General features: G+C 54.5%; 3 protein-coding genes across 5 annotated transcripts in view; all 3 read right to left on the reverse strand.

The window, feature by feature from the left end:
* HOXC6 (homeobox C6) overlaps positions 1-26448 on the reverse strand; it is a 35725-nt gene extending 9277 nt beyond the window's left edge. Inside the window, exon 1 of one of the 3 annotated variants that reach the window (XM_045829740.1) lies at positions 26264-26448. The gene's annotated coding sequence lies outside the window, so the exon portion shown is untranslated. Of the gene's footprint in view, positions 1-1826; positions 1954-3917; positions 4432-26263 lie in introns of those variants that run through there. The other 2 variants (XM_045829738.1, XM_045829739.1) reach the window with 2 other exon arrangements.
* HOXC8 (homeobox C8) lies at positions 8485-11976 on the reverse strand. The gene is made up of 2 exons (XM_045829736.1): positions 11510-11976; positions 8485-10154 (listed from the first exon to the last, which is right to left on the reverse strand). The coding sequence occupies exons 1-2, from the start codon at positions 11943-11945 to the stop codon at positions 9862-9864; spliced, it is 729 nt and encodes a 242-aa protein (XP_045685692.1). The 5' UTR covers positions 11946-11976; the 3' UTR covers positions 8485-9861.
* Positions 18298-21216, reverse strand: HOXC9 (homeobox C9). Its single transcript, XM_045829735.1, has 2 exons — positions 20578-21216; positions 18298-18849 (listed from the first exon to the last, which is right to left on the reverse strand). The coding sequence occupies exons 1-2, from the start codon at positions 21113-21115 to the stop codon at positions 18605-18607; spliced, it is 783 nt and encodes a 260-aa protein (XP_045685691.1). The 5' UTR covers positions 21116-21216; the 3' UTR covers positions 18298-18604.
* Positions 26449-27582: the final 1134 nt, after the last annotated feature.

Below are 27582 nucleotides of genomic sequence, written 5' to 3' on the forward strand. Positions count from 1 at the left end.
GCTTAAGCAGCAGATGGAATTAAAACAAAGTCCCATTAGTAACCAGATCTGAGTATTTGGGGAACTTAGAGAGCGCCTTATCTGCCCCACAGAAAACGCAGGCAAATCTTGGGTCCGATAAAGGCACAGAGTGAGGAGGGCTGGAGGATAGACGGTCACTGAACCACTACCCATTCTGGCACCTCATCCACAGGCCTCCAAAGTACCCTAGCCCCAGCTGCCCCAGACTACTACCCAGAGACCACCATATCAACCTCACCACCCCAGCAAGGCTCTAAGCACCAGGGCCCAGCCTACTGCTCCAAGGCCCACATTACCCACAAAAGAGTTTCCCACAGAACTCACTTTCAACACAGCTGGGTTCCCCCGATAAAACAGTCTCTGAGTTAGGGAAGTTTGGGGGGAAGTGTGGAGAGAAAGCAGAAGGGATCAGTATTTCCCTATCCCAGCTGCTTGGACAGCGAAGGTATTGAGAAAGGTCTCAATAGGTCTGAGAAAGGTCTGAGAAAGCGTTTGTAGCATCCGTTGGTTACTGGAACCCGCATACTCCGATTCCAGCACGCACACATTTCAGCAGAGCGCTCACAGAGAGCCTTCTTGGTGCACCCAATGCCTCCTTGAGCCCACGCCCATCTAGTGAGGGCTGACGAAATTTTGCATGCACATAAAATGGTGTTTGAATGAATATAAGCATGGTAATATACAATTAACCAACGATGAAATATGAGTCTGTATATATTCAAGCAAAAGTCTGAGTCTGTACATTTGAGCCTGTATATAATGTGTATAAAGCTACCAAGTCTGGTTTTGGAACACAACAGCCAACCCAACAAGGCCGCCTTCTCCAAACAAGGTCGCATTCTTCATGGGGATCACAACTGTCAAACCAGGGAGAGAAAAGGTTCCCTCTGTCCATTTCTTCCAACTAGGAACTGGCGCATGAAATACAACCCACGGCAGCAGGGCTGACAAAGCCCCTCAGGGGCAGGCCTGAAGTGTCCAAAGAGTGGGCTCAGAGCTGGACACTGGGGGCCTGAGCTCCAGGGAGTGTTGCCAGACACAGACCTATAGATTCAGTGCCTCTGCCCAGCCCTAGCCCTGGGTGTGCAGAGTCCTTGAGCCAGATTCTGTCCTCAGCCGCCCTGGCTATTATTAGATAATCACTGCAGTGCTCTCCTGCACGAAGGACCATGTCTACAGGGAATCTGGCCTGCAAGGAGGCTGAGAGTTGCCACTGGTAGCTCCTCTTGTGCTACTGTTTGAGTGCCAGAAAGGGGGAGAAGGAAGGGAAAGAAAATCGAAAGTAAGGAGAGATGGGGGGCTAGCGTTTGGGGCCGGGTTTATCCCCTGGCCAGGCTACAAAACTGGAAAACCAGGGCCGCTCAGTGCTGCTACACTTTCTCTGCATCCTTCTGTCTCCTGAGGAGTCTAGGGGTGAAGGGCTTGGGGGCCTACAGAACCCTACCCAGGAAGAGACAGAAAATCAATTGATAAAAATATTATACAAGGACATCTCTTGATGGTGCTGTTAACCCGTCAGCCACGAACCCTAACACCCTGAAATCTCACCAACAGCACGTTTGGTTAGATCCCCCTGCATTCCTAGAGAAATACCCAGCCCCTGCCTTGCACCTACAAAGGGAGGGGGCCCTCTAATATTCCAGGTGAATCCCCACTGGCCCCAGTAGCCTTCTCCAGAAACTGTTTCCCGGGGTGGGGGGCGAACAAAGGAGACTTGTGCCCCCCCCACACACATATACAATACAGCCATCTGCAGGGGCGGGGGCAGACAAAATATAGGCGAAAGAGAGAAATAGAGGCCTCACCGGTCGGCGATTCCCACATTACGCCAGGAGAAAGGCTCCCATTTTCAGGCCTCTGGGGCCCATCCACTGGCCCACAGTCCTCCCCTTGCCCTTTTCAGGTCCCACAAATTCGGGATCTCGGTGGCCGGTGCCTGGCTCCCGGGCTAGGAGCCCCCGGGCCGCGCTGGAGCGGCGGGAGAGCGCGCGGCAGCCGGAGCAGGCGGCGGCTGGGCCCATTTGGGGAGAGCCAAGCGCTTTTCTCGATCGTAAACAAGGAACGCGAAATTAGCCCCTCTGCAGACGCCTCTGCCGACACACAAGTCCTATGGGGGGGGGGGAGGGGAGAGAAAATGCCATTTCTTCCCCCAGGAGAATACCTCAGAGGCCTTTCTGTCGTCTGTGAAAGGAGAATTTTGGGGGCGCAGAAGAGGAAGGGAAGGGGATTGTGGGGGGAAGGGAAGGAAGATTCACCATCAACTCGAGCCCAAGGGGTTTGATTTGAATGCAGCCGAACTATGTTTTTAAGATTTTGATAAAAACAGGTTCCCTCTCTTCCCCGTCCCCCCTCCACCCCCAGGCGACGGGTCAGGGTTTAAACAGGAAATCGAGGAGCGATCCCCTCCCCCACTCGGGCTTGCCAGAGAAGCCCAGCCGCGCCTCTGGGAGACGATGGGGGGGGGGCGGGGGGGCAAGGCTCTTGGCTCCGACTGAAGGTGAGTCTGGCCCCCAGACTCACAGCCCTCTCAAGGAATATGCGCCCCCTCTCCCACTGTGGGGTGTGTCTGCCTGGGTGTGTAAGGCGTTGCGTGTACCTCGCCCTTTATCAAACAGAAGCTCACACACGTAGGGGCCGCCTCGGACCCAGGCCAGGGAGCAGGGCGGGGTCATATACTCAATTGCAACACATTCAGGGCCACGTACATTTGGAAGAAATTAAGCCACTGTGTTATGGAACCATATGTGTCGGGTTAAGCCTATACAACACGCCATTAGCACCAATTATTAGGAAGAGCCCGGGCGCCCAAAACCCTCTGGGCCGCCCAATTCTGACGTTTCCACTCCCCGAACCAGCCACGCCTTGAATCCTCACGGCCTCCACTCACCCAGGAGGCCCGGCCAGCCGGCGAGGCCTGGGCCTGTCCCCACCCTGCCTGGGGCCTTCCCAGTTCCCACCTCCGCCCCAGACCGGGCTGCTCCGAGCTCGGAGCAGCCCGGGCTGCGGGCGTGAAGCAGTCCACTGGGTATCCTGGGCGAGGTGGTCGCTGCTGGGGAAGGGGACGCTGCGCCGGATTGGGGGGGGGGCAGGCAGAGGGGAGAAGGCAGATAAGCCCCTTTTCTACAAGCACAAGCTGAGTACCGCGCCCCCCACCCCTTCCACCCGCAGCGCAGGGCACCTCCCATCTTTCCATCCGCTCGAGTGAGGGCGGGAGCAGGGGGTGGGCAGACGCTCTCCCCTCTGCTGACGCGCACCAGCCACCAGCCTCCCCCCTAATTGCCAATTAACGGGCCCGCCGCCCGCCAAGCCGCGCTCTCTTCCTGCTCAGCGGCCCGGCCCTGGGCCCGCACTGCGCATGTGTGAGCTCTAGCACTCCAGTTCTCCGGGAGGGAGGGGGCTGCGGAGCAGGGAGGGGGCACTGGAAAGTTTGTTCGGGGGTCCGGGGTCTGACTTTGCTCAGGGGGCAAGGGTTACAGACTACAGGCTCTCTCTTTTGCCCTGGAGTTTGAGCTTCTGGGCCACCTCCGTCCCAGTTGCATTAGCCAAGAGGCCGCAAACCTATATAACAGGTAAGGACGCGGTGGGCACCGGGGAGCCGGTCGGAGCACTAGACCCCGGCCTTGAGCGCCACAGATGCAGTCCTCTTGCTCGCCCCCCTCACCCCCAACTTCGGCGCACAGTGACATCAGGACAATACACTTCCCCCACTACCATATTCCAGTTTAACCCAATTTCTCCCCCTTCCACATTTTCTCCCCATAATTGTCCACGCGCCCACCCTCTCGCCAGCCCCCTCTCCTCTCTAACCAAGACCAGCCGCTGCTGTCCTTATCTTGAAACCGCCACCCAGCTACGGACCATTAGTTACATATTTGAACCAATAAGGAAACACTTACCGGGTGCTGCTGTCACTCTCCCTCTCCCTCTCTCTCTCTCTCTCTGCCTCTCTCTTTCTCCCACTCTCTCTCTTTCTCGTCTTCCCTCATTCTGTGCCGTTGCAGAGCCTGTGTCAGCTCCACACACACATATACTTTATAGAAATTTAAAAATAAAAAAGAATAGTCCCGATAATAAAAAAAAAAACAAATAAAATTAAGGAGAGTTACAAGAAGAGGGCAGGAGGGAGAGCCTGGGAGAGGGGAGGGGGAGGCATCTGCATCTCCCTATCTCAACTCCCGCGCCCGCATTCCTCCTGCCCCTTGGGGGGCTAGAGGGTCGGGAAGGGAGAGAGAGGTGCCCTCAATTCCTGCTTCTCCCCCTCCCTCCTCCCCAGATGCCCCCAGCTTCCGGCAACTCCACCTTGGAGGAAAAAATTAAAGGGGGGGGGAGAGAAAATAATTATTAATCAGATTAATAAAAAAAAATACTAGTAATGAAGGGAGCGCCCAGCACAGGTTTCCCTGGCAATGGTTAGGCTCTTACAGGGAGGACTGTTCTGCGGAGCGCTCGGAACGGACAAACCACAATAAAAAGTTCACGTTCATGGATGGAATCCACATGACTTCTTGTGGCCAATCCAACTTGTGAGTCGATCGTAAACTTTTATTACTCAGCTGTAAATTTTCTGCAAACAACCGGGAATGCAATGCATTTGTGTAGCGTGTGCAAATGGGCGCCACGGTCGCCATGTTTACCCAATTCTCTCGGAGAGGGAGCATCCCCGGACTCCCACCGCACCCCCACCCGCCGCCCACTCCCCAAGGGCCGCGCTGCTGCAGGCTAGCGAGAAAAGGGCAAAGGGAGATTGGAGAGGAGGGAGGGAAGGACTCTGGCACTGAGTGGTCTGCCTCCCTTTGCCACGCCGAATTTTAAATATTTTCCTTAATAAATGGGGTATTGAGGTTGGATCTGGTGGAATGGGAGCTTTGCAAAGGTTTGTGACATTGAGGTAGTGAGGGCTGACAGGGTGAAGGGACTGAGATGGGATGCCCTCTCTACCCCTGCCTTTTTTTTTTCTTGGTACGTGAACAACATCCTTCCCAATGGGGTGTCCCAGCAGCCCCCCACTCCACCCCAGACAGGAATGGGAGGAGCAGGCCGCTGGAAGCCTCATACGCAATCCTGACCTGACCGTGGTCTGCAGAACAGAGAGGGCTCAGACTGGCCCTGAGCAGTCCTGCAGAGGCAGCAGAAGGGGTGAGAATTGGGGGCAGCCTCCAGCATCCCCAAAGCACCCCTCATCTTCATGTTCCTTTTTCAGAGAAAAATGACATTTACTCCCCAAGACCACCTCTATTGTCCAGTTTCCTCAATTTTAAGGTTGAGATGGCAGCCTACTCCCAATCTTTTTAGAATTAAAAATAAAATTAAGGCCCAAGATCTTGGTTCCACCTTCTTTTTCTTTTAGGTGCTAGGCAATTTGAAGCCTTTTCTGTCTTGTCGGGTGGCCCACACCAGCCTGCCTTTTTCAGAAACATTCCAGTGTCTGGGTGGGCAGCTGAGACACACCTTGGAGGCATTGAATAAAAGAACCATATCCCCCCCAATTTCCACCTTCTGTGCTAAATTCTGAGCACCCAAGGCACCCCCACCCTTCTCCAGACCCGCAAATTTTGACGATGTGCCCAATGTGGGGAAGCACAGAATAAAATTCCCACAGAGATTATTTGCCAACCAGTCACAGCCTAGTCACTCTTCCCACCATCTGGAGATTAGAAGGCCCAAAACTCTCCTCTTGGTTCCACAGGGAGCTGTCATAGGGACTTCCACAGGTGGGTACCCTACCCCAACCAACAGGGGTCTGCTATTCCCTCCCCAAACTTCCTCCACATAAGTGAAGCAGTTCCCTCAGCCGGATGCAGGGACCTTGTTTCTTTTACAAACCCACTCATAAATTTTATAACAGGTAGTTAAAAATTACGACAAGAAAGCACTGGCCCAGCTTTTCACAATGGGCCTCAGGGAGAATGGGACAGCACTGCGGGCAGCTTGCCGGAAATTTTACTTCTTGTCTGTGGCACAACCTGTCCAGAGTTTGCTCTAATTGGGGTAGGGCAGCTTTCTCCAGCGGGCTCCCAGCGGCTGGGGCATCTCATTTGGAGAAGATGAGACTAGGGGGGCCAATCCACTCTCCCACCCTAGGGTCTGCCAAGGAACCTTTTAGGATACTCACTACCTCCTTCACAACCCCGCCCTCCCCCTGCCCCAGGTTCCTCTGTAGGCCCTAGCTTCTCCCCCTCCCCTGGCTTCTGCAATGAAGTGGGGAGAAAGAGAAAATGCCGAGGTTGTTTTTTTTTTTTTTAAATCTAGAGAAACGAATTTTCCCTCCAACTTAATAGCTGCACTATCCCGTCTCTACAGTTGAGATTAGAATAATAAATTCAAGGCGAAATGAGGGAGACGCTTCAACTCAGCATTTTGAAAGATACTATTTTTCACAAATCACAAATAGCTTTCGGAAGCCACTTTGATTGGCTAATAAAAAAGTAAAGAATGGGAGAGAGTCCTATCTACTGCTGCCGAATGGTCCCCATTCTGGTAATGGGACGGCAGGAGCGTTTGGAAGGACGCGTTTCTAAAGAGAGCGCATCCCGCTCGCAATTAAATTCCCCCATAAAACGGGTTTTACCTCCTTTTCTCTCCAAACGAGAAAACGGAGGTGGTGGGCAGAAGGAGTGGGGGAGTGGGTGCTGCAAGAGGGGGCGGCTGGAGCTCTGTTGGTCTGGCCGGCGTCTCAAGCAATGCCGGGTACCAGATGCACCCTGCCCTCCGACGCCGGCTTGGGGCCACGGGCATTGCTGAGCAGGGCCAAGGATGAAGGGGGCATTTGGTGTGGGGAAAATTCGGGGAGGTCCTTCAGAGCCGCTTAGTGTAAGCTTTAACCCACTCAGCTTCTGGGTCAGCAATTTTTACTAGTAGCATTCATCATTCCACATTTAAAAATGAAATGGCCCTCCACCGGCCTGTGGACTCTAGAGGGGACGCGCGTGGGAAGGGCTGAGGTCGGAGCGAAATGCTCTCTTTTAGGTCCTTCCCAGCGGGTAGCCGTCGCTGTCTCCCTCAGCAAATGGGGGTACCTGGCTGGCTCTGTGGCCCTTGATAGGGACCCAGGGTTCCGAAAGATTTCCCCCAGCGCTGTTCAAAGCTGTGCCTGGCTGCCCCCAGCCTGAGCTTCCAATCGGCATCCTCTTTCTGGCTGCAGGAGTCCCCTATCCACAATGTCCAACCCGATCCTGTTTTCAAGACCACTTTGCATGGGAGCCAGGATGCAGGCACAGTGAAGTTACACAAAACAAGAGTCAGTTTGGGCCTAAGTCTGGGAAAATCATTGACGGAGAAGGAGAGAGAGGCAGAAAGAGCAAAGGAGGGAGGAAGAGAGAGAGAGAGAGAGGAGAGAGAGATCTGGCCTCAAAGATATTTCAGTCTTCGGGGATCTGTTTTTTAAGACCAGAAGATCTCATCCCCTCCCCTTTCCCCCTCTCCAGACTGAGCCAGATGACTTGTATCTCTGGAATTTGGTATTATTGGACCAGAATCTTCCTGGCATAAACAGATTTCTCTGTCTAGGACCCTCCAGGGAGGAATGAGAGACCACTTTGCCCCCTGAGTCCTTTAGCCTTTGACCCTTTATTTTGGGGAATGAGGAGTCCAGTGGAGACTCTCCTTGCTCTGCTGTGGCTGGGATGGGGGACGGATAACTCAGCAGGCCTGTCCTTTCTCCCCAGGCCAGTGTCCTGCACCATGAGGGCAGGGCAGGCTGCCCAACTGCCAAGGTGAAGACAGGAATGGGCTTGAAACAACTAGAACAGAGGCTGGAGTAGATGCAAGTGGCCTAGGTGACAGTGATGGCTCTGTGCTGGCTGAATTTGAATTTCAGAATGTGGACCCACACTGCCTGGTGCACCAGCTCATTCACCTTCCCCTTCTCTCTTTTCCCCAGGCTTAAGCTTCCTTATTCCCCGCCCTTAGGCATCTTCCAGCGAAGTCTTCCAGGCTGCCTTGAGCCTCATATTTTTCCCATCCTGTTCACTGTTCTAGTGCTGGGTGCTAGCTGCCCAGGGTTGGCATGTAGAGATCAGAAAGAACCTGAAAGCCTCATCCTCAGCCCCTGGAAGGAAAAGGCCTAGCTGTGGGAAGCAGGGGGGCAGATTCTTTGTCTTGGCCCAGCCCAGGGCTTAGGAGGAGGAAGGTGGATAACTGGGGAAGTGCTTTCTCCACATTGGGATCCTGATGTACAGAAACCCACTTTGTTGGGAGCTAAGGTTCTCCCAAGAGCATAGTGCTCTTCTTCCTCCTCTTCACCTCTCCTCTTTTACCTGCCCTGCCAGCCCAGCCTGCCCTCTCAACTCCATGTCAGCTCCCCCCCCCCCAACCCCAAAGTCAGGTCAGTGGAGGAGACTTTTTCCAGAGTGTTAGGAAAGGAGGACAAGGAGGGGGAGAGAATGGAGGGGGGGGGGTTGTTGGAGAAAAAACAAGTCATTCCAGCTTCAAATATTTTTGTCTTTTTTTTTATTATGACTCACGTATACAATACAAAGTACTTGGACCAGGAACAGGGCTGCCGGGACACAAAAATCTACATTCATAGCTGGACATAAAGACAAATGACAAAAAAAATTATTATTATAGATATATTTTAACGTTTTTTCTTTCGAGCACATTGCATAAACAGAGAATTCAAGACAAAGTTAACTATACATTCAGTGCAATTTAGTTCTACTCTACTGGGGTTAGAAGCACAATAAAAGCGCACAGGACCGGCGAGCTAGGCAGTCTCAGTTGTTGGGTTTTCTTAGTGAAATAAGCAGCAACAAACGACAACAAAACTGCATTACGAATACTCTCAAAGCAGGATTCCTTTCTATAGGTAGTGATAAAATACGTTGGAGGCTTTTTTTTTATTTTAATTTTTTGCTCTTTTTTTCTCCTGTATTAGGATTTCTAAAAATTTCTTTTTTTTTTTATTTTTCAAGATTATTGCAGGTTCCCTTTAGGTAGTATGTTAAAGATTTATCAGTATTGTTATTACCAGTATTATTATCGTTATTATTATTTTCATGATTATGGTGATTTCTGAGTGCTAACACTAATGCAGCTCAGAAAAAGCTGGGCCCAACAACAGAAATCAGACAGCGAAGGGGAGGGAGGCATGGGCCCGAGCGACCATGGAATGGCTAGGTAGGGCTTTAGCGGTGACTGCAGGTTCCTATGTACCCCCTGGAAAGGGGGATGGGGATGGCAGAGACCTGTATCTCCTTCAGGTTTCCATCAGGTTTCTAGAGAAAGTCAAGGGGTCTTTCTAATGGGGGAGCCCCAGAAGGGGAGATGGGATATTCCTTGCTATCATTTTTACAATTTCTTTAAACATTTTCCCTTCCCTTTCCTTTCCTTCACTTTTCTTTCCTTTGAAAAGAAGTAAATCTAATACACTAATCCTAGCATAAAAACAAAGCCCCAAGTCTTCTTCATTTTGAGGAGGGCTCCCCTCTAAAATAAATATCAAAGAAACAGGGAGGTGGGAATGTGGTAAGAAGGGGCCAAGAGAGGGGGCAAAGAGGCCAGGTCTCAGACCTTAAAATCCAGGCTGGTCCCCGAAGGGTGGGGGTAGGGACAAGTGTGGGGGGGGGAGCCTTGTCGGGGGCAAGGACTGAGACAGAGACTCCGAACTTTTTGCTGTGTCTCAGTCTCCCCCCTCCAGCCCCCGAACAAATAAAGATCGGGGGAAGTCCAAAGGTAATAAAACCAGAACTGCAAGTATCTGACAGGTAGTTAGAGTTGTGAGTGTCATTCTATTCTCTATAAAAGCAAATGACAGTCGTAAACTTCTCAATTTATCCGCTACCATAAAACGAAACTTCAAGGGAGTTGCTAAAGGGGTGGGGGGGAATCTCCTTTTTTTGCTTAGTCCTTGTTTTCTTCCTTTTCCTCCTCTTCTTTCTCCTCTTCCTCATTTCCTTCTTCCTCCACCTTCTCCTCATCTCGGGCTCCGGGCAGTTTATCCTTGTTGTTCTCCTTTTTCCACTTCATTCTTCGGTTTTGGAACCAGATCTTCACTTGTCTCTCAGTCAGTCCCAGGGCGTGAGAGACTTCAATCCGGCGCTTTCGTGTCAAATATGGATTAAAGAGAAACTCCTTTTCTAGTTCCAAGGTCTGATACCGGCTGTAAGTTTGCCTTCCGCTGCGCCGCCCGGGAGCTGGATAGAACAGAACCCCAGTCTCATTATGTTTGGGTGGGGGCTCAGCTTTCCCCAACCAGTCTTTCTCCCCAAAAGTCCTCCCTCTGATCTCCCAGGTCCCCTCCCTCCTGCAGAAAAGGCTAGAGCCAGAAAGCAGGCAAGGGCAGGAAAGTTTGGGGGCTTGTTTTGCTTTGGCTTCACCTTGGAGAGCAGGGAGGGGTAGGGGCAGGAATGGGGGTCTGTCTGGAAGCTGGGGTATGGCAGGGGTCAGGGGAGCACTGCAGAGTACTCCCGGGCCTGCAGCCCAAGGAAACTGGCCGTTGCAGCTTTGTTTACAAGTGCAGAGTGGCATTTGGTGAGCAAGGCTGGGGACAGTCTGTTTCTAAAAGAAAGGAAAAGTCTGGGGGCAAAGAAAAGGGGCTTTGCTCATTACCCCTCATCAAATCTCTCCACCTAATGCTTTGCCAGGAAGAAAAATAATTGATCTCCTGGAATATATCACTGGTTGGCTTGATTGCTAACTGGAGACCAGCAAATAAATCACGGGCCATCCCCGCTGGAACTTGTCGCTTTCTCGCTTCCCCTTTTACTTCGAAATTGGGCCATGAGGGGCCACCCTTTGAGGGGCTCATGACCTGACCTACTCATAGCATCTTGAGGAGACTCCACTGTCTTTGATTGGAAGCAGCTTGGCTTGGATCCCCAGGACCTCAGAGCCCTCTAATCTGCCTGGCCTCTCTCTTTTAGAGCACTCCTTTTTCCCCTCCTCTCTGGCTCCCTCTCTCCTCTTCAATTGAGGGAAGTACTGCAAAGTTGGGGTAGTGGCCCTAAAGCTAGTCCTGAGAAGGCAGTGGGTGCCCCAGGAGAGCCAGAGCACCTGTTCTTGGGGTCTCACCACCCTCTGACCCCGATGGGGGAGGGAAACAGGGGTCTCCTTTTACCCCAAGACAGCCTGGCCACTATGTTAGACTAAGGCTCTGTGCCTTATGGAGACACTGGTTTGTTCCAAAGGCTGATAACCTCAGGGTTCTCAGGCCCCTTCCCAGCCACCTCCCCAACTTTGATTTTAGAGATGGTAAGAGGGAGAGACAGACACACAGGCGGAGGCAGAGAAAACGATTTTTAACCCTTTGCACCCAGATACCATCTTTCCCCCCACCTTAACCCCAGTTCCCAAAATATCCCAGGCAAACCCGGTGCCTCACCCCCAGCTGAACCTCCCAACCTCGAGAAACCCACTCAGGCACGTAGGTGGGGCCAGGGAGACCCCAAAGCCAGGAGGGAAAGCCAGGGCAGACAAAAAGGAGGCAAGGGAGAGGGGGGGAGACCCCGGAGCGCGGGAGACCAAGGGGGAAAGAGAAAAGGCTTCTCACCGTGGGGTCTCATCCATGGAAACATGAGGCTGGGAGACGAGTTTTGATTTAAGTGGCCTTGTCCTTCGCTACTGTTAGTGTTGGCGGAGGATTTACAGTCGGGATATTGCACCACGCTCGCCTCTTGCTGAGCCCCATAAAGGGACTGTCTGGGGAGCGCCTCGTAGCCATAGAATTTGGAGGCGTCTCCGTGGCAGCTCAGCGAGCACGGGTTCTGCTGGTAGCCCGAGTTGGAGATGCCCGAGGTGCCGTGGTGGAAGAAGTCTTGGACGTGGTGCGAGGCATGCTGGAAGCCGGGCGCCGAGCCGCCGGGCCCGTACACCAGCGCATGGCTCCTGCCCACGCTCTGGGGGAACCGGCAGTCGTAATAGGCCGGTTCCAGGGACTCGCCGCCTTTGTATTTGGAGAACAGGGGGTTGACGAAGTAGGAGCTCATGCTGGGCACATGAAAACCGCCGCCCCCTCCCCTCTGGCTCGAGACTCCCCCGCCCCGTACCCCCTAAACTCCCCTCCCCCCGGGAGCGAACCCCCGGCCGGCTGGCTCCCCGGGGCTGGGCCGGGCTGGGCGGGTGGGGGGCGCCGGGTGCCGGCCGGCCGGCTCACGCAGCTCCCGGGCAGGGCGGGCGGGCGGCGGCGGCGGCGGCGGCGGCGGCAGCGGGCGCGGTGGCGGCTCTCTTCACTGTCGGTAGGTAGAGCTCGCGCTCCCTCACTTAGCTCTTTCCTTTAACAGCCCAGGCGAATTCCTCAGACTCCCGGCGGTGGCGGCGCTTACACGCGATTCGCGTTCATCAATCCACGACATGAAGACAGGCGAGAGAGAGAGGGAGAGAGAGAGAGAGAGAGAGAGAGAGAGAGAGAGAGAGAGAGAGAGAGAGAGAGAGAGAGAGAGAGAGAGAGAGAGAGAAGGAGGAGATGGTGGGGGGTTGAGGGGTTCAGGGCTGGGGGGACCTGGAGGGAGGGGAGGAAGGAGGAGGGTTGGGGGGTGTGGTATATGTGTGTGTGTGGGGGGGGGGGTGAGCCAGCCTCAGCTAATGGCTGGGGCCAGTTTTTCCAAGGTGCGCATTCAGATCTGAAGGTGCCTCTCCCCCCTTCTCTTTTCCTTCCTCTCAGAGAGAGATACCTGAGCCAGCAGGTCAACTCAGGTTACCTCAACAGGTATAAGACCCCAGGGGCTTGAATGCTAGCAAGGTATTCCTGAGCACGTTCGCTAACCTAAGACAGGATCCCAGAGGGTCCTTAAGTCTGGAGACTTTGAAGAGGAACAGACATATCACACACACAAATACTTCAGGCATCAGAACTCTCCATGCCTCTTGTCCCTCCCCAGGTGCAAACCTGCCCTGCCTAGGTGCTTAAGGCTCTCTTCCTTGCCTGCTGTGGGTAGAGAAGAGGGCCAGAGGTGGGGACACTGCTTATACACAGTCGGGGCTGCACTATCCCTTCAGACACCAGCTCCTGCCTGAGGCATGAAGCCCAGGCAGTGGCCAGGAGCCTGGCTGGGGCTCAGAGCAAAGCCGCTTGTGGGGACAGAGAAGGAAAGGACAAGCCGGTGGGTCCCTGGCTTCTGGCTGAGCTGATTCAGGATGTTTCTTCTTAGGAGACTATTTCTATCAGGGTTGGAAGAGACTGGAGCAGGCCTCTTACTTGTCCCTACATACCCTAACCCCATAGGAAATGCCAGTTTGGCCTGGACAGCCCCCTGGCTTCACCGCACCCCAACACACACTTCCCCAGGCAGGCTGCCCAGGCCAGGATGTGGATGAGAACTGTCAACACACACTCTTTAAATATTTACCCACACTTTCTCTGGGAGGTTCTCCCCACCTCCAAGACAGGGTAAATTCCAGTTAATTCTAAGGAATAAAAGAACCTTAGTCAGCACCCTTCTCTGGCCATATATGTGTACAGTTATATGGGCTGAACATGGATAGAGAGAAAAGGGGAAAAGCGAGGGAGCTGTAGATACGCGTGCTGTATGCATACACACGAAGAGGAATAAAAATGATTTTTCCAGTCCTCCCTTTACACAGTGTGTGAGTTTGTTACACACAGGGCAACACTGAGGCACACTGGGGATGTACACACACTGCATATGCTACCTTCCACCCTGAACAACATCAAATGCATGCTCACTAAACTATCGTGCAAGCCTGACACACCCCTACCACTTCACAGATACTGTGCACACATGTGTACACCCAGGCACATAGGAAAATAATACGTGACAAACACACATGTATCTTTAGCTCTCTGCATCATTAACAATCATGAACAAATTTGCTACCTATTTTCCTTCCACATCCTGGGGTTCTAAGGATTGAATGAGAAAGGAGGGCACTTCGAAGACTAGATCCTTTTCTTCTCCATCCAGAGACTGGCTCTGGGGATGGAGGCAGGAATGGCAGTGCAGGGGAGGATGGTGTTTAGAGAATGAGCCCCCTCTCCATGCTTCTATTATCTAAATAATTGCTGGGGAAAGGGCCACCTTCAGCCAAATTCCCAAAGGAGATTCACTAATGTCCCAGCAAGAGATGCTTCCACTATCCCCTGAATTTAGAGGAACCCAGCCCATTTGAGTCAGGGACTGCCCAAACTGCAAAACCCAGACCACGAACCCTGGAGCAGCAGGAGGGGAGGGTCAGAGGAAGGCTGTGCCAGGGCTGCAGGTCTCCCTAGGGTCCAGGATAGTGGAGGGCACAACAGGGCACGCTCCACTACCAGAGCGCACTCCAGCCTTGATTCCAGCCCTACTTTCTCTGAGCCTGCTATGCGGTACCGAGCTGAAGGAGAAGGACTCTGGGCTCCTAGCATCTGGGTCACTGGGGACTGTCATAAATACTTTCCCTTCCTTGCCTGGGAAGAGGAGGCTCTGCGGGCTGGATCCGCTCTGGGGTCTGTGCCTTATCTTTTTTGAGGGGTGGATATCTCGACAGTTTATGGTCCAGCGAAATCCCTGCTACACAGCTATTCTTCCGGGCCTTTGTGTCTTGGAATGCGACTGTCCCGAGTGTGCCGCCACCACCGCCTGCTCGGAGACCACACCAGTTCTGAAACCCCTGGCTGGACTTGGTTTCCCCTTTCAGAGGATCCCTCACCTTTTCTTTCTTTCTTCCTTTTATTTGATTTTTTTTTTCTTTTACACGTAACTGGTTGATTTCGCTTCCGGAGTCTGGAAATAAAGAAACTCAAGCAGCCATCTTCGCTGGGGAGTTTCTGTCTTGCACCGCCCTCCTAGGTACTACGGGATTTACGTTCGTCTGTCCGGGTCATTCTGCCTTTTTGTGTTAATTACTTGCTGCCTGCTACGTTCTTATCTTCTCCGTAAAGCGATTATTTTCAACACCCGCCCAACTGAGCCTCCTGAACCTGCTGCCAGAGCGAGGGCCCATCTTCTGCCGCCACTCACGACTTATTTACACCTCGCAGGTGAGAGGATTGATTTGCTCAGAGCCAGTAGGGCTGGCTGGACCTGGGCGCCGGGCCTTCTCGCCGGCGCTCCTCGGAGCCGGGCCTCAAATGTCAGTGAGTCCAGGCCGGCCCAGGGCCCTGCTGCCGCCTCTAACATTGAGCAACAGCGCCACCTCGCGTCCACTTGCTCCAATGCAGTTCAGCCGGGAGAAAAAGCCAATGGATAGAGCAGGCAGGTCTCAGGCTTGGCCCAAAGGTGGAAAGTGGGAGGAAGGCGTTTCCAAATGGGTGCGGGGAGGGTGGGAGGTAGGTGAGGGGAGGATCCCTGGAAGGGAGCTCCCCGGGACCTCTGTTCGGTTTTTTTTTCCAATAAGTTATCAAAATAAACCTTGTCAAAGGTTTCATACTATTCTTTTTTTCACTCTCTCTTCCCGCATTAAGAGACAGTGCAAAGGAACTGCTGCGGTGTTCCTCCCTCCCCCTTCAGGAGCATTTCTGGGCTGGGAACAACTCCACGCACGCAGATGCACGCTCCGAAGCTTCCCGAGACCTCATGCCCAAGGCGCGCACCCTAAATTCCTCGCTCCTCTTACCCAGCTGTTGGCTCCGCACCGCCTATTCCTCTGCTGCCCGCTGGACTTTGGGGTGGGACTCTGACTTCTCCCGGCTATTTGCCCCTGGGTTTGTAGCCCATCCCTCTCTCACGCGCGCTCTCTCCACCTCTCTCCCTTCCAGCCAGTGAGGTCCTGTTCTCCGTGGGCCATAGACAAAACATTCCTATAATCTGATTTCAAAGGAAAGAGTGTCCACCTTATTTAAACCATAAAACAATTAAGCCCAGACGTCTAGCCAGCTCCGCGCTGCTGTTTTGTTCGGCCCCATTCAGAATCCATCGCAGGGAGACAAACAGCGCCATAAAAGTGGCATTTCGGTGCTGCGGAAATGTACCTATCCTCTGCCTTCCCAAGTGGAACAACCTTTAGGGTTTTGTGATTCTGACAAAGGAGCAGAAGAGAGGTGGGAGGGGAAGATTGGGGCAGGAGGGCGTTTGCTAGTCCCTCTTCTCCCCCCACCCCAGCTTTCGTTTCTTTCCCCAGATGTGTGCTTGTGTTTTAGTGGTTTTAACTCACGAATTATAATAAATAAAAATCAAATCCAACCCTGACCTAAAGGCAGCTGAGTTGGTACTGAATAGTGGGCCAGGCGGTGTGGGCCTGCCCTGGATCCCACGCTCTCGTCAGGGTCCGCGAGCCCGGCGTCCCTCCTTCCTCCCCATATTAAGGCCGGCTCCAGCAGGCTGCAGGAAGCAGGCCTGGGCGCACGGAGGAGGGGAGGCGACAGGGTCTTGGAGCAGGCGGCGGGTGGAAGTCGGAAAGGCCGCCACGCTCAGGGCTGGGAGAGAAGCCTGAGTCCCTGCGGTCAGCACAGAGGCAGATGGGTGCCTTTTTCTCCAATGGGTAGGGAACTAAGGCCAGGGTCGCAGAACAGCAAAATGGCCAAGAGGAGGAGTGAGGAAGTAAGAAAAGGGAGAAAACTGCATGCAAAGCACCTTTCAAAAGGACCAAGAAAACAATTGCTTCTGGAATTGGGGAGGATGTTTCTTAACCGGGAAAGACCGGGAGAGGGTGCTTCAGCTACTGGAAAAACCACAGTTGTTTGCGACTTTTGATTGCCCCCCTCAAAATATTATCACCACAAAACATCACCCCTTCCCACCTTCCTCCAGCCCCCTAGATTGGAGAGTTTAATGGAAGGAGGGGGTAGGACATTCAAATGATGGGGAGGGGCTGCTCCCTACAAGTGCCTCACCAGTTCCGTAAGGTGATGCAATGGCCTGGGGAGCTGCACATGGCCTGAGGTCCCCAATTATTTTCTTTAATGGTGGTATACCCCAAGTATTCAGAGCAACACCCTGCACCCTCTCTAGAATGGGCAACCTGAGATATTAAAGGGCTATATTTCAGGCAGTCTGAGTTTAATAGTTTCCAGATTGGGGGATTTCCGAGAAAGGGGGCGCCCAGGCAGAGGCATACCCGGCAGCTTGTGTCTGCTTCTGATTAGCAGATGAAAACTGCCGGTTCTGGGGAGGGCACTCTGGGGTACAGTGCAGCTGACCAGCCCCACCAGGCTGTTACACACACATCTCTACATCCTTATGCTTGGGGTCCTACAACCACCAGAGAACACCCCACTCCTGGCTAATCTCTGACCAGCTTCCTTGGGCCCTGGCCATGCCATCCTCCAGAAATGCAGCAGTCCAGCCGCACAGCATAACCCCATCACCCCCAGACCAACATTCAAACTAAACATTAGAGAGGCTGAGAAGAAAAGAGAGAGCTAAGAGGTGGAGAGAGGTAGAGAAGCTGAGAATGCACTGAGAAGTAGAAACTAAGTCTAAATCTGATAGTATTGGCTTTACCATCTTTTTCTGCCTTTCCTTTCTTCCCTCCCTACTTTCTGTCTCCCTCCTTTTATTCTCAATGCAGTCCCTGGTGCCTGTCCTGCTCCCTGAGGCCTGCTGGCCTTCCTCCTCCTCACCGCACACCCTCCCTATTCACCCCCCTCATCCATCCATCCCTCGAAGCACCAGCACACCGCTGCAGCCAGGCAAGAATCCAGCCCGACCCTCACCCAGCACCCAACTTTCATCTTCATCTATCTCTTTCCTCTGATCTTGTGTACTCATAAATTATTACAATTAATTACAGCCAGGGAAAACCATTCACGCTGTGCCCCCACAACCCCCCCACACACACACACCAGTGAGCTACCAGGAAACTCATAGGCAGCTATTGGAGCAGGCACGAACTGTACCCAGGCCTAAGCAGCCTCCACCCCACCCCTGGAGCCCTCACCGCGACCCCACCCTGCCTGGAAGAAGCAGCAGGCACTTGCCCTTCCGAGGTCGAGGGAGACCCTTGCTGGCTTCAGCCTCCCCCAAAGGATCTGAGCACTTGCCTCCTCCACGACAGCAGCCTGGGAGCCACAGGGAGGAGAAATAACGAGAACTGGATGCAGTTGGGTTTCTGGTTTTTTAAGTGACTTCGATATATTAACACAGAGCTGTTCTACCATAACAAACAGAAGCACATTACAGGACGGACGCTGGGGAGAAGAGGAAACACTGCTATGTACATGCCTGAGGCGCCGGCCTGCGCCGCTGGACCCAGCCTGCGGCACCATCCCAGCCCTCGCCCCTCAGCTCCTGGGCTGGGAATCGTTATTGTGTATGTGTGTGTATCTTTTTTTGTACAAAATCTGCACGCAGAGCACCCCAGGTCTGGGGAGGAATGGCCCGGACCAAATATGATACAAGAAAAAAAAATAGAAATATAGCAATTCAAGTACTGGCTTCTCTGAAGAAAGGAGGGAAAAAATCACATTTGTGTGTGTCATTTATTTCAGTTGCGCTGGAAGAAGAGAACGCGGTTTCTCTCCCCGCCTCCTGCTCTTCGCTGGGTAGAACTAACTCTAAAACACCAATTTCTCAACACTGAACCCTCCCAAATCGCAAGAGTTTTCCTTTTCCTTTTCCCTTTCCTTTTTTTTTCTTTTTAAGCCGATTGGCTTTTCTCTATCTTGCTCTTTCCTTTTCCTTTTCGTGCTCTCTCCCGCCTGGGTTGGGGTTTTTTGTGGGGTTTTTTGTTTTTCCCTTGGCTGTGCCGAGGCAGCAGGCCGGGGCAGGGTTTAGGACTGCTCCTTGTCGGTTTTCTCTTTATTCATCTTTTTCATCTTCATCCTCCGGTTTTGAAACCAGATTTTGACCTGCCGCTCGGTGAGGTTGAGAACCCGGGCCACCTCGTACCGACGGTCCCTGGTTAAATACATATTGAAGAGAAACTCCTTCTCCAGTTCCAGCGTCTGGTACTTGGTGTAGGGGCAGCGCTTCTTCCTCGTCGAGCGGGCGTGGATCCAGTTGGCCACGGGGTTGCCTGGAGGGCCAAACACAGGCAGGGGTCAGTGGAGACCCTTTCCAGCCCAGGATCTCTGCCACTCCACCCCCAGGCTTAGACAGGCTACCAAAACCCAATAATTGAACCTGAATTTGGACACGTTTTATGTTAGGAATTTCCCCCCACTCCTTTTACATTCCGCCCCCTCCCATTCCCCCCCCCCACCTTCAGTTTCCAGCACCTAAAACTATAGGAAATCAAAGGTATCAAAGCCCCTACAGTCTGGTCCTCAGCTTCAAGAGTAGTAATTTGAGAATATCCTCATAAAAAGTCCAAATTCCCAACCGTTTCATAGGCCCATAAACGCTTCTCTCTCTTGTTTTTTATTTTTATAGCGAGGTCTCTCTCCTCCCCACTTCCCTCCTCCTTTGCCCCCTCCCATCCTCCCAGCCGACGACCAAGTCCTGAAATTTCAGCAGTTCTACTTCCTGACCCTGAGAGTCCCTAAGCCCCCTCACTATCCTCTCCAGCGCTTGTTGCTTGTCTCGTCTAGCTCTCTGAGTTCAACCCTGCTGAGGCGAATTCTCAGGGTGATGCTGGGCTGGGAAAAGGCTTCCTCCTCTCCCCCAGAGAGCTGCTGGCCTTGGAAAGAGGCTCCCCTATATCTTAGCTTCCCTGTTTGACTTCCAGTGCCCCCCTCCTGCCAGCCCCAGGACAGGCTCTGCAGGAGCCAAGCCTCCAATTTCAGGTTTATGGGAGTAGCTGAGGGCAAGGGGGGAAGGCTCAGAAGGGTATAATTAGGCCCTGGCCCCTTACGGGACTGGAGGAAAGGATTTCCTGGAGCCCCCTCCTAGGACTCCCCCAGACACTTCCTCACACCCAGAGGGCTGCACCCCCTCCCCTGCTGTTTCCCTTCTTTCTCCTTTCCCCAACCCTGCAGCTCCCACCTGCCCCTCCCCACATACCCTGTCCTTTTCAACACTCTGAAGGCTCCTGTCTCCCTGACTGGAGTGTGTGCATGTGTGTGGGGGTATGTGTATATGTGTGTGTATATAATTCTCTAATCTGGGGAGATATTTCTCCCCACTCCTCATCCCTGACACCCCCATTCTCTACCTTCTCTCCTGCAGTCGCCCAGAAGAGGGCTTTCAAGTTTGAGACTGGGACCCCACTTCTCTCCCCCAACTCTGGAAGTCCTGTCTCTCCAAGTTCCCAGGCTGTGAAATACCCCAGACCCCTCACTCAGTGCTCCCAGGAGAGAAGTCCATGGACCTTCTGTCTCATGCATCTCTAGTGGGGTGAGGACCCCCATGTAGGCTGGGCGTTAGGGGTGATTCCTCTCCTGGGGGTATTTCCTCTCTTCCCCCAGTGTCCTCCTCACCTCTGCCCCATCCCACCTCAAACCATGAAATGAACCTCGTCCCCCACCCTATCCCCCTGGCCCTGTCTGCATTTCTTCGAAAGTAGCGCCTGAGCCAAACAGCCTGGGCTGGGGTTGTGGGGGCAGGGGTCTCTCATCAAAGCCAGCTCCTGGGAGAGGAGCCCCCCTCAGCCCTCTCTCAACCTGGCTCCCTGGGCCCTCTTCTTAGACCTTCCTGCCCCTGAAAGCTCCCCAAGGTAATTCGCTTTTATTGAGTCCTCGCCCCCTCGCCCTCACCCCTCTCCCGCGCTCCCTGCACCGCTCCGAGGGGTTGTAATCCGGCTCCCCCCGCCCGGCTTCCCCTCCCCTCCCGCGCCGGTTGTAAAGGAAAATTGCTCCCAACTTACTGGGGTCCAGGTCGGCCTTCTCCTCTTTGTGCTTGCTGCCGGCGAGGGCGTCCGCCTCGGGCGAGGGCAGGGTCTGCGGGGCGCGGTCGCGCAGCTCCCCGGGCGAGCCGTACATGTAGTCCGGGTAGCTGCGGCCGTCGCCCGGGCCGCAGTCGGCGCGGCGCCCGGGGTAGGCGTCCGGCTTGAGGGCGTAGTGACGGCCCCCGGCCGGGAAGCTGGGGAAGGAGACGGCGCCGGACAGCGGCTCGAGCCAAGTCCGCATGTAGCGCGTGTCGGCGCCGAGGTGGGGCTGGGGGCCGTACGGGTGGTACACCACGGACGACTGCGAGGGCACGGGCGCCCACGACGTGCTGAACACGGCCGGCTTGGGCGCGAAGCTACAGGACGGAAAATCGCTACAGTCCGGCACCAAGCCGCTGGGTCTGGCGGCGGCGGGGTGAGCCCCAGTGGCCGGAAACCTGGACGCTAGGAGGTCTTCATTGTCGTGCGAGATGAGCGAGTCCACGTAATAGTTACTGATGGGCCCCGTCGCCGACATCGTAACGGGGTTTTACATACATAAGATTATTGTATGAACTGTATATGTACTTTTTATCTGCTCACAGAACAATCAAGGCAGGTAATTATTTTTCCAGCCTTTTCCCCGCAGCTCATTGGCTCTCCGGCCCCCACGTGATCGTATTTACCCAAAAATACGGCGCGGATCAATGCGCAGGGGCTTTTTTTTTTTCCTGCCCTTTTTTTTTTTTTTTTTTTTTAACCTTCTCCCACCCCCTTCGCTGCTGATCCCGGCGACCTGCGTTTTCCTGGGGGTCCGGGACTCTGGACCCCAGGCGGCGGCCACCCCCTCAGGACAGCGCGTGTCTCACCAGAGAACCCCCTTGCCCAGGTCCACTCATAAGCAGATGGCCTCCCGCCCCCAACCCCAGGCGCGTTCCTCAATGGGGTGAAAATGCCAGTCCCGGGAGCCAGGGCTCCGGGACCCCCGGGGCCGAGCTGGGCGCGGGAGCCCCGCGGGGACGCAGAGGCCGCCGAGGTAGGTGGAGGAACTATTTCTTGACGTAATCTGTCTCTGTCGGCCCCGACGCTCCCGCAGTGTCTGCGCGAGCCGAGATCAGCGATTGTCAGTTCGGAACGTGGCTTTTAAAAATGCGTTTTTAAATAGTGTGTATGTATGTATTTCTTTCTGCAGCCAGCAGCAGCGAGGGAGGGAGGGAGGGTGGGAGGGGACTAGGCAAGCTGCGGTGGAGGGAGGGAACGAGGGAAAGGGGAGAGTCCCTCTGCCACTGGCCAGCTCAGCCCCCCAAATCTGGGCTAGGGAAAGGTTAAGGAAGGTGTTCCGCGGGTGGGAGGGGTAGGAACTCTGGACCTCATACACCTTTATCATCAGAAGTCCTCTCTTTGCTTTGGTACAGATATGCAAGCTCCTTTATTTTAAATTTATTGTCTATATCTATTTATCTTTCTTTGCCAGCTTGAAGAAGTGGAAAAGAGATCTACACAACTTAAGTGGGGCGAACTCATCCCATCTGCCTGCTCACTCTCCTTTGCCCCCAATTCCATCTCTGCGACACCCTGGCCCCCAAAAAGAAGTCACTCCCTGGGTTCTGTCTGCGGAGTGCCAGGGTGAGAGCGGGCAAGGCGAGAAAGCGACCTCAGTTGTGGGCAAGTAGCTTGTTTTTACGTCCTTCAATAAAAATTTTATGAGGATCATTTGATTGTTCATAAATGTGTCTTTCATTAAATAAAATTGTAGGCTGTTTTGGAATGGGGAAAAAAAGCAACAGAGAGATGGTAGAAAGCAGCTTCTTTGGGGTCGGACAGAGGAATTCTGGAGGAGCAGTGTGATTGCAGGCAAGATCTGACAACTAGGATTCCTCCCCCCACAAGTTGGTTACTACCCTCCTGTCTGAATTTGGGGTTTGGTACCCAGCCCTCTGCTTTCCATCAGACTGTCCCATGGTGGTTTAGTAAAGGTGGGCTTTAGACAAGCAGGAAATTCTCAGTGTGGGTGCAAAAGAGGGGGCAGAAATGTTGGCTGGTGGGGGAGAAGAGCAGGTGATATCCCTAGAGGCATATGCATCCTAAGCGTGGCAGAGCAGAGTGAGTTTGAAGGAGGGGTGCAATTTCAGGGTCAGAAGAGAAGAGCCCCGGTTTGTTCGAGAAGAAATGGGCAGGAGCTGAGGCTGAGAGGAAGGCTCTGAGGCAGCAGGGAAGGACAAGGCTTCCCAGATCCGAGATGCCTGCCCTTCCTTCCCACTCCTGTCCTCAGGAGGGGACCAAATGCCTGGGGTTGGGGCCCAGGCTGGTTTTCTCCTGTACCTAGGTGAATCAGTCTCCTTTGGGGTGGAAGAGGGCTAGAGAGAGGTGTCCCAGAGAGTGTAGTATGTGTGTTGGGGGGAGGAAAGTTGAGGGGGTAGAAGGAGATCTGAAGTCCAAAGCACTGACCCCAGCTTTCTCGGCCCCCTCCCCAGTCCCTGTTCCTCACCCTCTCTAGTTCTTTCCCTTTCGGTCAAGCGGGGCTGGGATCACAAAACCGGGGTGGGAGGGGGTGGCAGTATGTAAGAAGTGCCTGGCTGGGGAGAACAGACTCCGGGCCTCAGCCTCCTCAACCTCGGCTCTGATTATCTCCCCCTCCCCCAGACTGGACTGGTTTGGAAAATCCAAATTACCTTAGAAACAGAATATCTCTTTGGCCTTGATGGAGCTGGGTTAGCTGTCAATCAAAAATTCTCTCTCACTAGTTCAAGGAAAAGACTGGAGGTTCCCCCTGCCGAGGCTTTCTCAAAATCTGTAGCGCCGGCAGCACCTCCCCCAGCCCTGGCTGCTGGGGACTCTGCCCAGCTCGTGGGAGGCTGCTGGCAGACATGTAGCCTTTGGCGGGCCCAGGCCAGACTGTGACCAAGAGGACTTCAGGGCACAGAGCCTGAAAGAGACTGAGCCCAAGACAGCTTGAGACAGAACAACTGAAACATAGGGCGCCAGGCCCATAGAGAGGAAGGAAGGAAGGAGAGAAGGAAAGAAGAAAACGGAGGGTTAGGATAAAAAGGAGAGGAGAATCAAAGAAAAGAGGGGAGGCGAGATGGAGAACAGGGAAAGGAAGGCGCACAGAGAATGAGAGAGGGGAAAGGTGGTGACAGGCAGGACGGGGCAGAGAGCGAGCTGGCGGAGCAGCCATGGCATTGTGCAGTCCGCTTGCTCGCCGGGCCTTTGCCGGGGACAGACTCCAGGCGCAGCGGCCACTTCTGTCCAGACACAAAGGAGGAAGAGGCCTCCTCTCCTGCCCTTCCCAGCGACCTGTTCCTGTGGGTACACTAGGCCCCTGGGATATAGAACCCCATTTCAGCCCAGGCAGCTGCCCAGGCAGCTGGGGCTGAGCCACGCTCTAGTCAAGGGGCGAAGAAGACACGACGAAGGAGGAGAAGGTTTCTCACCCTGCTTCTCTTTGCATCTTTGCCAGGCAACAGGGCCCATCTGCCCCAACCTCAGGTTTCCTAGAAGAAAGATGCCCCTAAAGACCCTCTTCTATGAGCCTCTACTATTTGGGAGAGTTCCTCAGACAGAGTAGTCGCGAACAGATGCCCATTTCTCTCCTACTCTCTTTGACCACTGCCTTCTTTTCAACTCTTGAGCAGCCTGCCCATCCTGCCTGCCCACCGGCAGAGGCAGCAGCAGCGGGGCAGCCAGAATCACCGGCCCACACTCCCTGCTGCTGTCAAATTCTCTATGAAACTGAGGGGAGATTGTCACCTTCATTTTAGAGCATGAACCCATAACCTCCCCACTCAGGCACAGACAGAGCTGTGGGTCAGGAAGCAGGCCTCACCCACAGACCCCTCCCCACCAATGCCCTATTTTGCCTAGGCCTTGCTGAGACAGGCAGCCTTGGGGAGGGGGGCTGGAGAGGCTGGGAGCTCCTGAGTTCACCAGGCCCAGGTCCCTGTTGTTCCACAACTGCATGTGGCTTACACCCCCCATTCTCTGCATTTGGAGGTGGAGTGGCAGTTCAGGACTCTGAATCAGACCTTCAGGTTCCCCCCAGAGCCAAGCCTGTAGGTATAGGAACACAGGATGTGGAGGCACCAAGAAGGAGGGGCTTGTCTTCCCAGGTTCGGTTACTCCTGCTGAATCACCTGCCAGATTCCAAGGCTCCCTTTCACCCCCACCACTCCAGTTTTCCTCAGCGCAAATGGGGAAAACCCAAGAGGTTGGAGACTACTGGGAGTCCCCATTGGGGAGGGGGTAACCCCAGTTTCAGCTAGCCACTCAGCATTTACTGCTGTTCTCAGAACTCCCCTCCAACCCCAAAAGATTTCACTGGGTACAGGAGAGCCCCAAAAGGGGGAGGAGCAGCCTCACTCCATCACTTCAAACCTGGGCAGCTACGACCACAATCAAGCTAGCACTACCGTGGGAAGGACAGACAGAAAGGCAAGACAGGTTAGAGTCATCCCCTCCCCTTGCCCTGCACCTCCTTTTTAGTGATTTAAATTCCCTCCGGTTCAATCCACACCGTCAAGTTCGGATTAAATTTAAAACAGGCTTTCCTCAGTGCCCCCAGTGGGCTACCCCAGCCGCCGCAGGCTGGGAGCCCGCTCCCGGTTCGTCAGCACCCGCCCGCCCGCGCGGAGGAGGCTGTGCTCCATTTGCTTTCATTTTCCTTCTCCACCCTGAAATGGGCTCATTTCACCTCTTCACTGCCCTCTCCCCCTCCCCGCCCCCTCCCCGGTTCCCCTCTACTTTCCCCCCTTCTCTCGCCTGATACCTCTTTGTTGGGAAAAACACACCCACACACAACTCCTCCTTGCTAAGGCCTGCGCTGGAAGCAGAAACTGAATTCTCCTGGCCTGCCGCGCGAGGAGACCCGCGTCCTGCCCCCACCCCAGGTGGGTATCCGGGATCCCTACACACCAGGAGTCAGGCCCCTAAGCCCAACAGGAGTGAAATCCCTAGGGCCTGTGAACGTGGCCCTCTCAACGCCACGGCCTGCATTCCCGCCGGCCCCCTGCCCTGCCGCCCTGCAGCAAACGGGGCTATTTCCGGCTCCCCAACCGGTCTGGTTTCCAAGCTTGGGGAGTGGCTGCAGTGGGGGAGGGCCCCAGAGCGAGGGGTGCTTTCTGCCGGGAGCTCCCCTAGCCCTGGGCGCCTTGTTACCTGATCTGTATGTGATGTGTGTGTCGCAAGGAAATTTGCAGTGACTTTGGAGCCCAGACTGAGGAAGCGGAGGTGGCGAAAGGAGAGACAATACCGGTACAATTAAGGGGCCAGAGCGCTAGTCTCTCCCCCGCCCTTCCTGCGCGACTGGGAGCTGTCTGGCCTCCAACCTCAGGGCAACCCGCGAACCTGGAGCAGGATCTCAGCCCATGGCGGAGGGAACCAGAGGATCTGGCTCCCAGGAGGCTGGAATCAAGCTCCCTTCCAACTTGGGGGCGCAGCAATCAGCCCCGCTGAGTTGCAGAGAAGCCAATGAATGAAGGTGCACATTCCGACGAATTTTCCCAGTTTTTTCAGCCTTTGGAAGGAGACCCAAGGGTTTGGGACGTCTCAGACAACCAGACAGACAGACAGGCAAACCGCATCTCCGGAGGCAGACTGACTCACAACATGAGTGTGAGCCTAAAATCAAAGACAGGTTCAACAATCCCCGAGGCCGCTCTGCCAGGCCGGCGGGCGCCGATCTCCCTACCTTCTCTCCCCTCCAGGGCGCTGGGCAGAAACCTAGAAGGCTCGGTCTCTCTGGCTTGGTCCAATCCCGCCTCGGGAAGCGCCTTCATTACCTGCTCCTCGGCTCCCCACGGCCACAGATGCAGGGCAGCCGCCTCCCGCCCGGGGAGGGAAGCCCCGGCCACCGCAGCGGCTGCTGCCCGCCCTCCTTCCCTCCCTCCCTCCGTCTCGCCCTCCCTCCCTCTTTCCCTCCCTCGCGCGCTGCCGCTCACGGGGCCCTCCCGCGGGCAACCTGTTCTGGACCAAATCCAGGTATCTCCGAAAGAGTGAAAAAAAGAAAAGGCCTCTTATGTGCAAAAGAAAGAAAGACCCTTAGTTGCATTTATTTTTCATGCTCTGAGCCTGGGTCGGCCTCGGGTTCCCACGTCCTGACCACGGCCCTGCCCCTGCAGAGGTGTGAGGGGCCTGCCGCCTCGCCCACTGGAACCGCCGCGCCCCAGGCACTGCGTGCTGCCCACTCTCGGCCGCCGACCGGGGCAGCCCAAACACCACTCAGACCTCAAGGTCCTTCCTACAGACTCAACATCCGGTTGTCCTCCTCGCCGCGGGCCTCCACCCAGGAGCCCGCTCCGCTCCGTCTGCGGCCAAAGTCCACGCTCAATTCACCTTGTCTGTGCTTTCGCGCCCCGGCCCGGACAACCCTGCGGGCCAAGGCGCCCACCAGGGCACACTCGGGCTGCAGTCCTGCCCGGGGCCACAATCCCTCTCCCCTGCTTGAGACCCACACAAAGCCCCATCCGCTGCCCCCAGTCCCAGCTGCCGCCGCCCTTCACCTGTTTCCGAAAAGGGCTGCATCTCCGCTTCGAGGCCAAGCCGTGGGCCTCAGCGGAGGGTGCTGAGGAGCCGAGGTCCCAGGGAAGTCACACAGCATCGGCTGGGCTGAGCCAGAGCCCCCGCAGCCGGCGAGATATCTCAGAGACCAAGGCTCTCCTTGGTGAGCTCTTGCGTTTTCCTCCTTCTCCCACAAGTCTTAAACACTTACATGCCGAGAGTTCAGCTCTATAAATCCTGCTCCTCTTTCTCATATCATAATTAAAAAAAACCAGTAGGGGAGGTTTTAACTTTTATTGCGATTTCTGGAGTTGGGCTGCGGAGCATATATTAAGTTTACGCTTATGCGCTCTCGGCGGGGAGGGTCCTTTAAGAAATAAAAATCCATCTTAATATCCGCAGACGAGAGAGATAATTTTTTCCCTCCTCTTCACGCTGTTTCTTCTGAAGACTCCCTTCCAGCGAAGCGAATAAATAATCACCATCGCCTTAGCCATGATCCATGGCCCC

This window comes from Phyllostomus hastatus, unplaced genomic scaffold (assembly GCF_019186645.2).
Source record: "Phyllostomus hastatus isolate PE091 unplaced genomic scaffold, TTU_PhHast_1.1 phas_scaffold_93, whole genome shotgun sequence".
Taxonomy (NCBI): Eukaryota; Metazoa; Chordata; class Mammalia; order Chiroptera; family Phyllostomidae; genus Phyllostomus; species Phyllostomus hastatus.

Coding starts and splice junctions, on each gene's coding strand:
- HOXC9 (XM_045829735.1), bottom strand. CDS start 21,115: ATGTCGGCGACGGGGCCCATCAGTAACTATTACGTGGACTCGCTCATC. Junction 18,850..20,577: donor GAAGGCCGACCTGGACCCCA/GTAAGTTGGGAG, acceptor TTGGCCCTCCAG/GCAACCCCGTGGCCAACTGG.
- HOXC8 (XM_045829736.1), bottom strand. CDS start 11,945: ATGAGCTCCTACTTCGTCAACCCCCTGTTCTCCAAATACAAAGGCGGC. Junction 10,155..11,509: donor TCCATGGATGAGACCCCACG/GTGAGAAGCCTT, acceptor TGTTCTATCCAG/CTCCCGGGCGGCGCAGCGGA.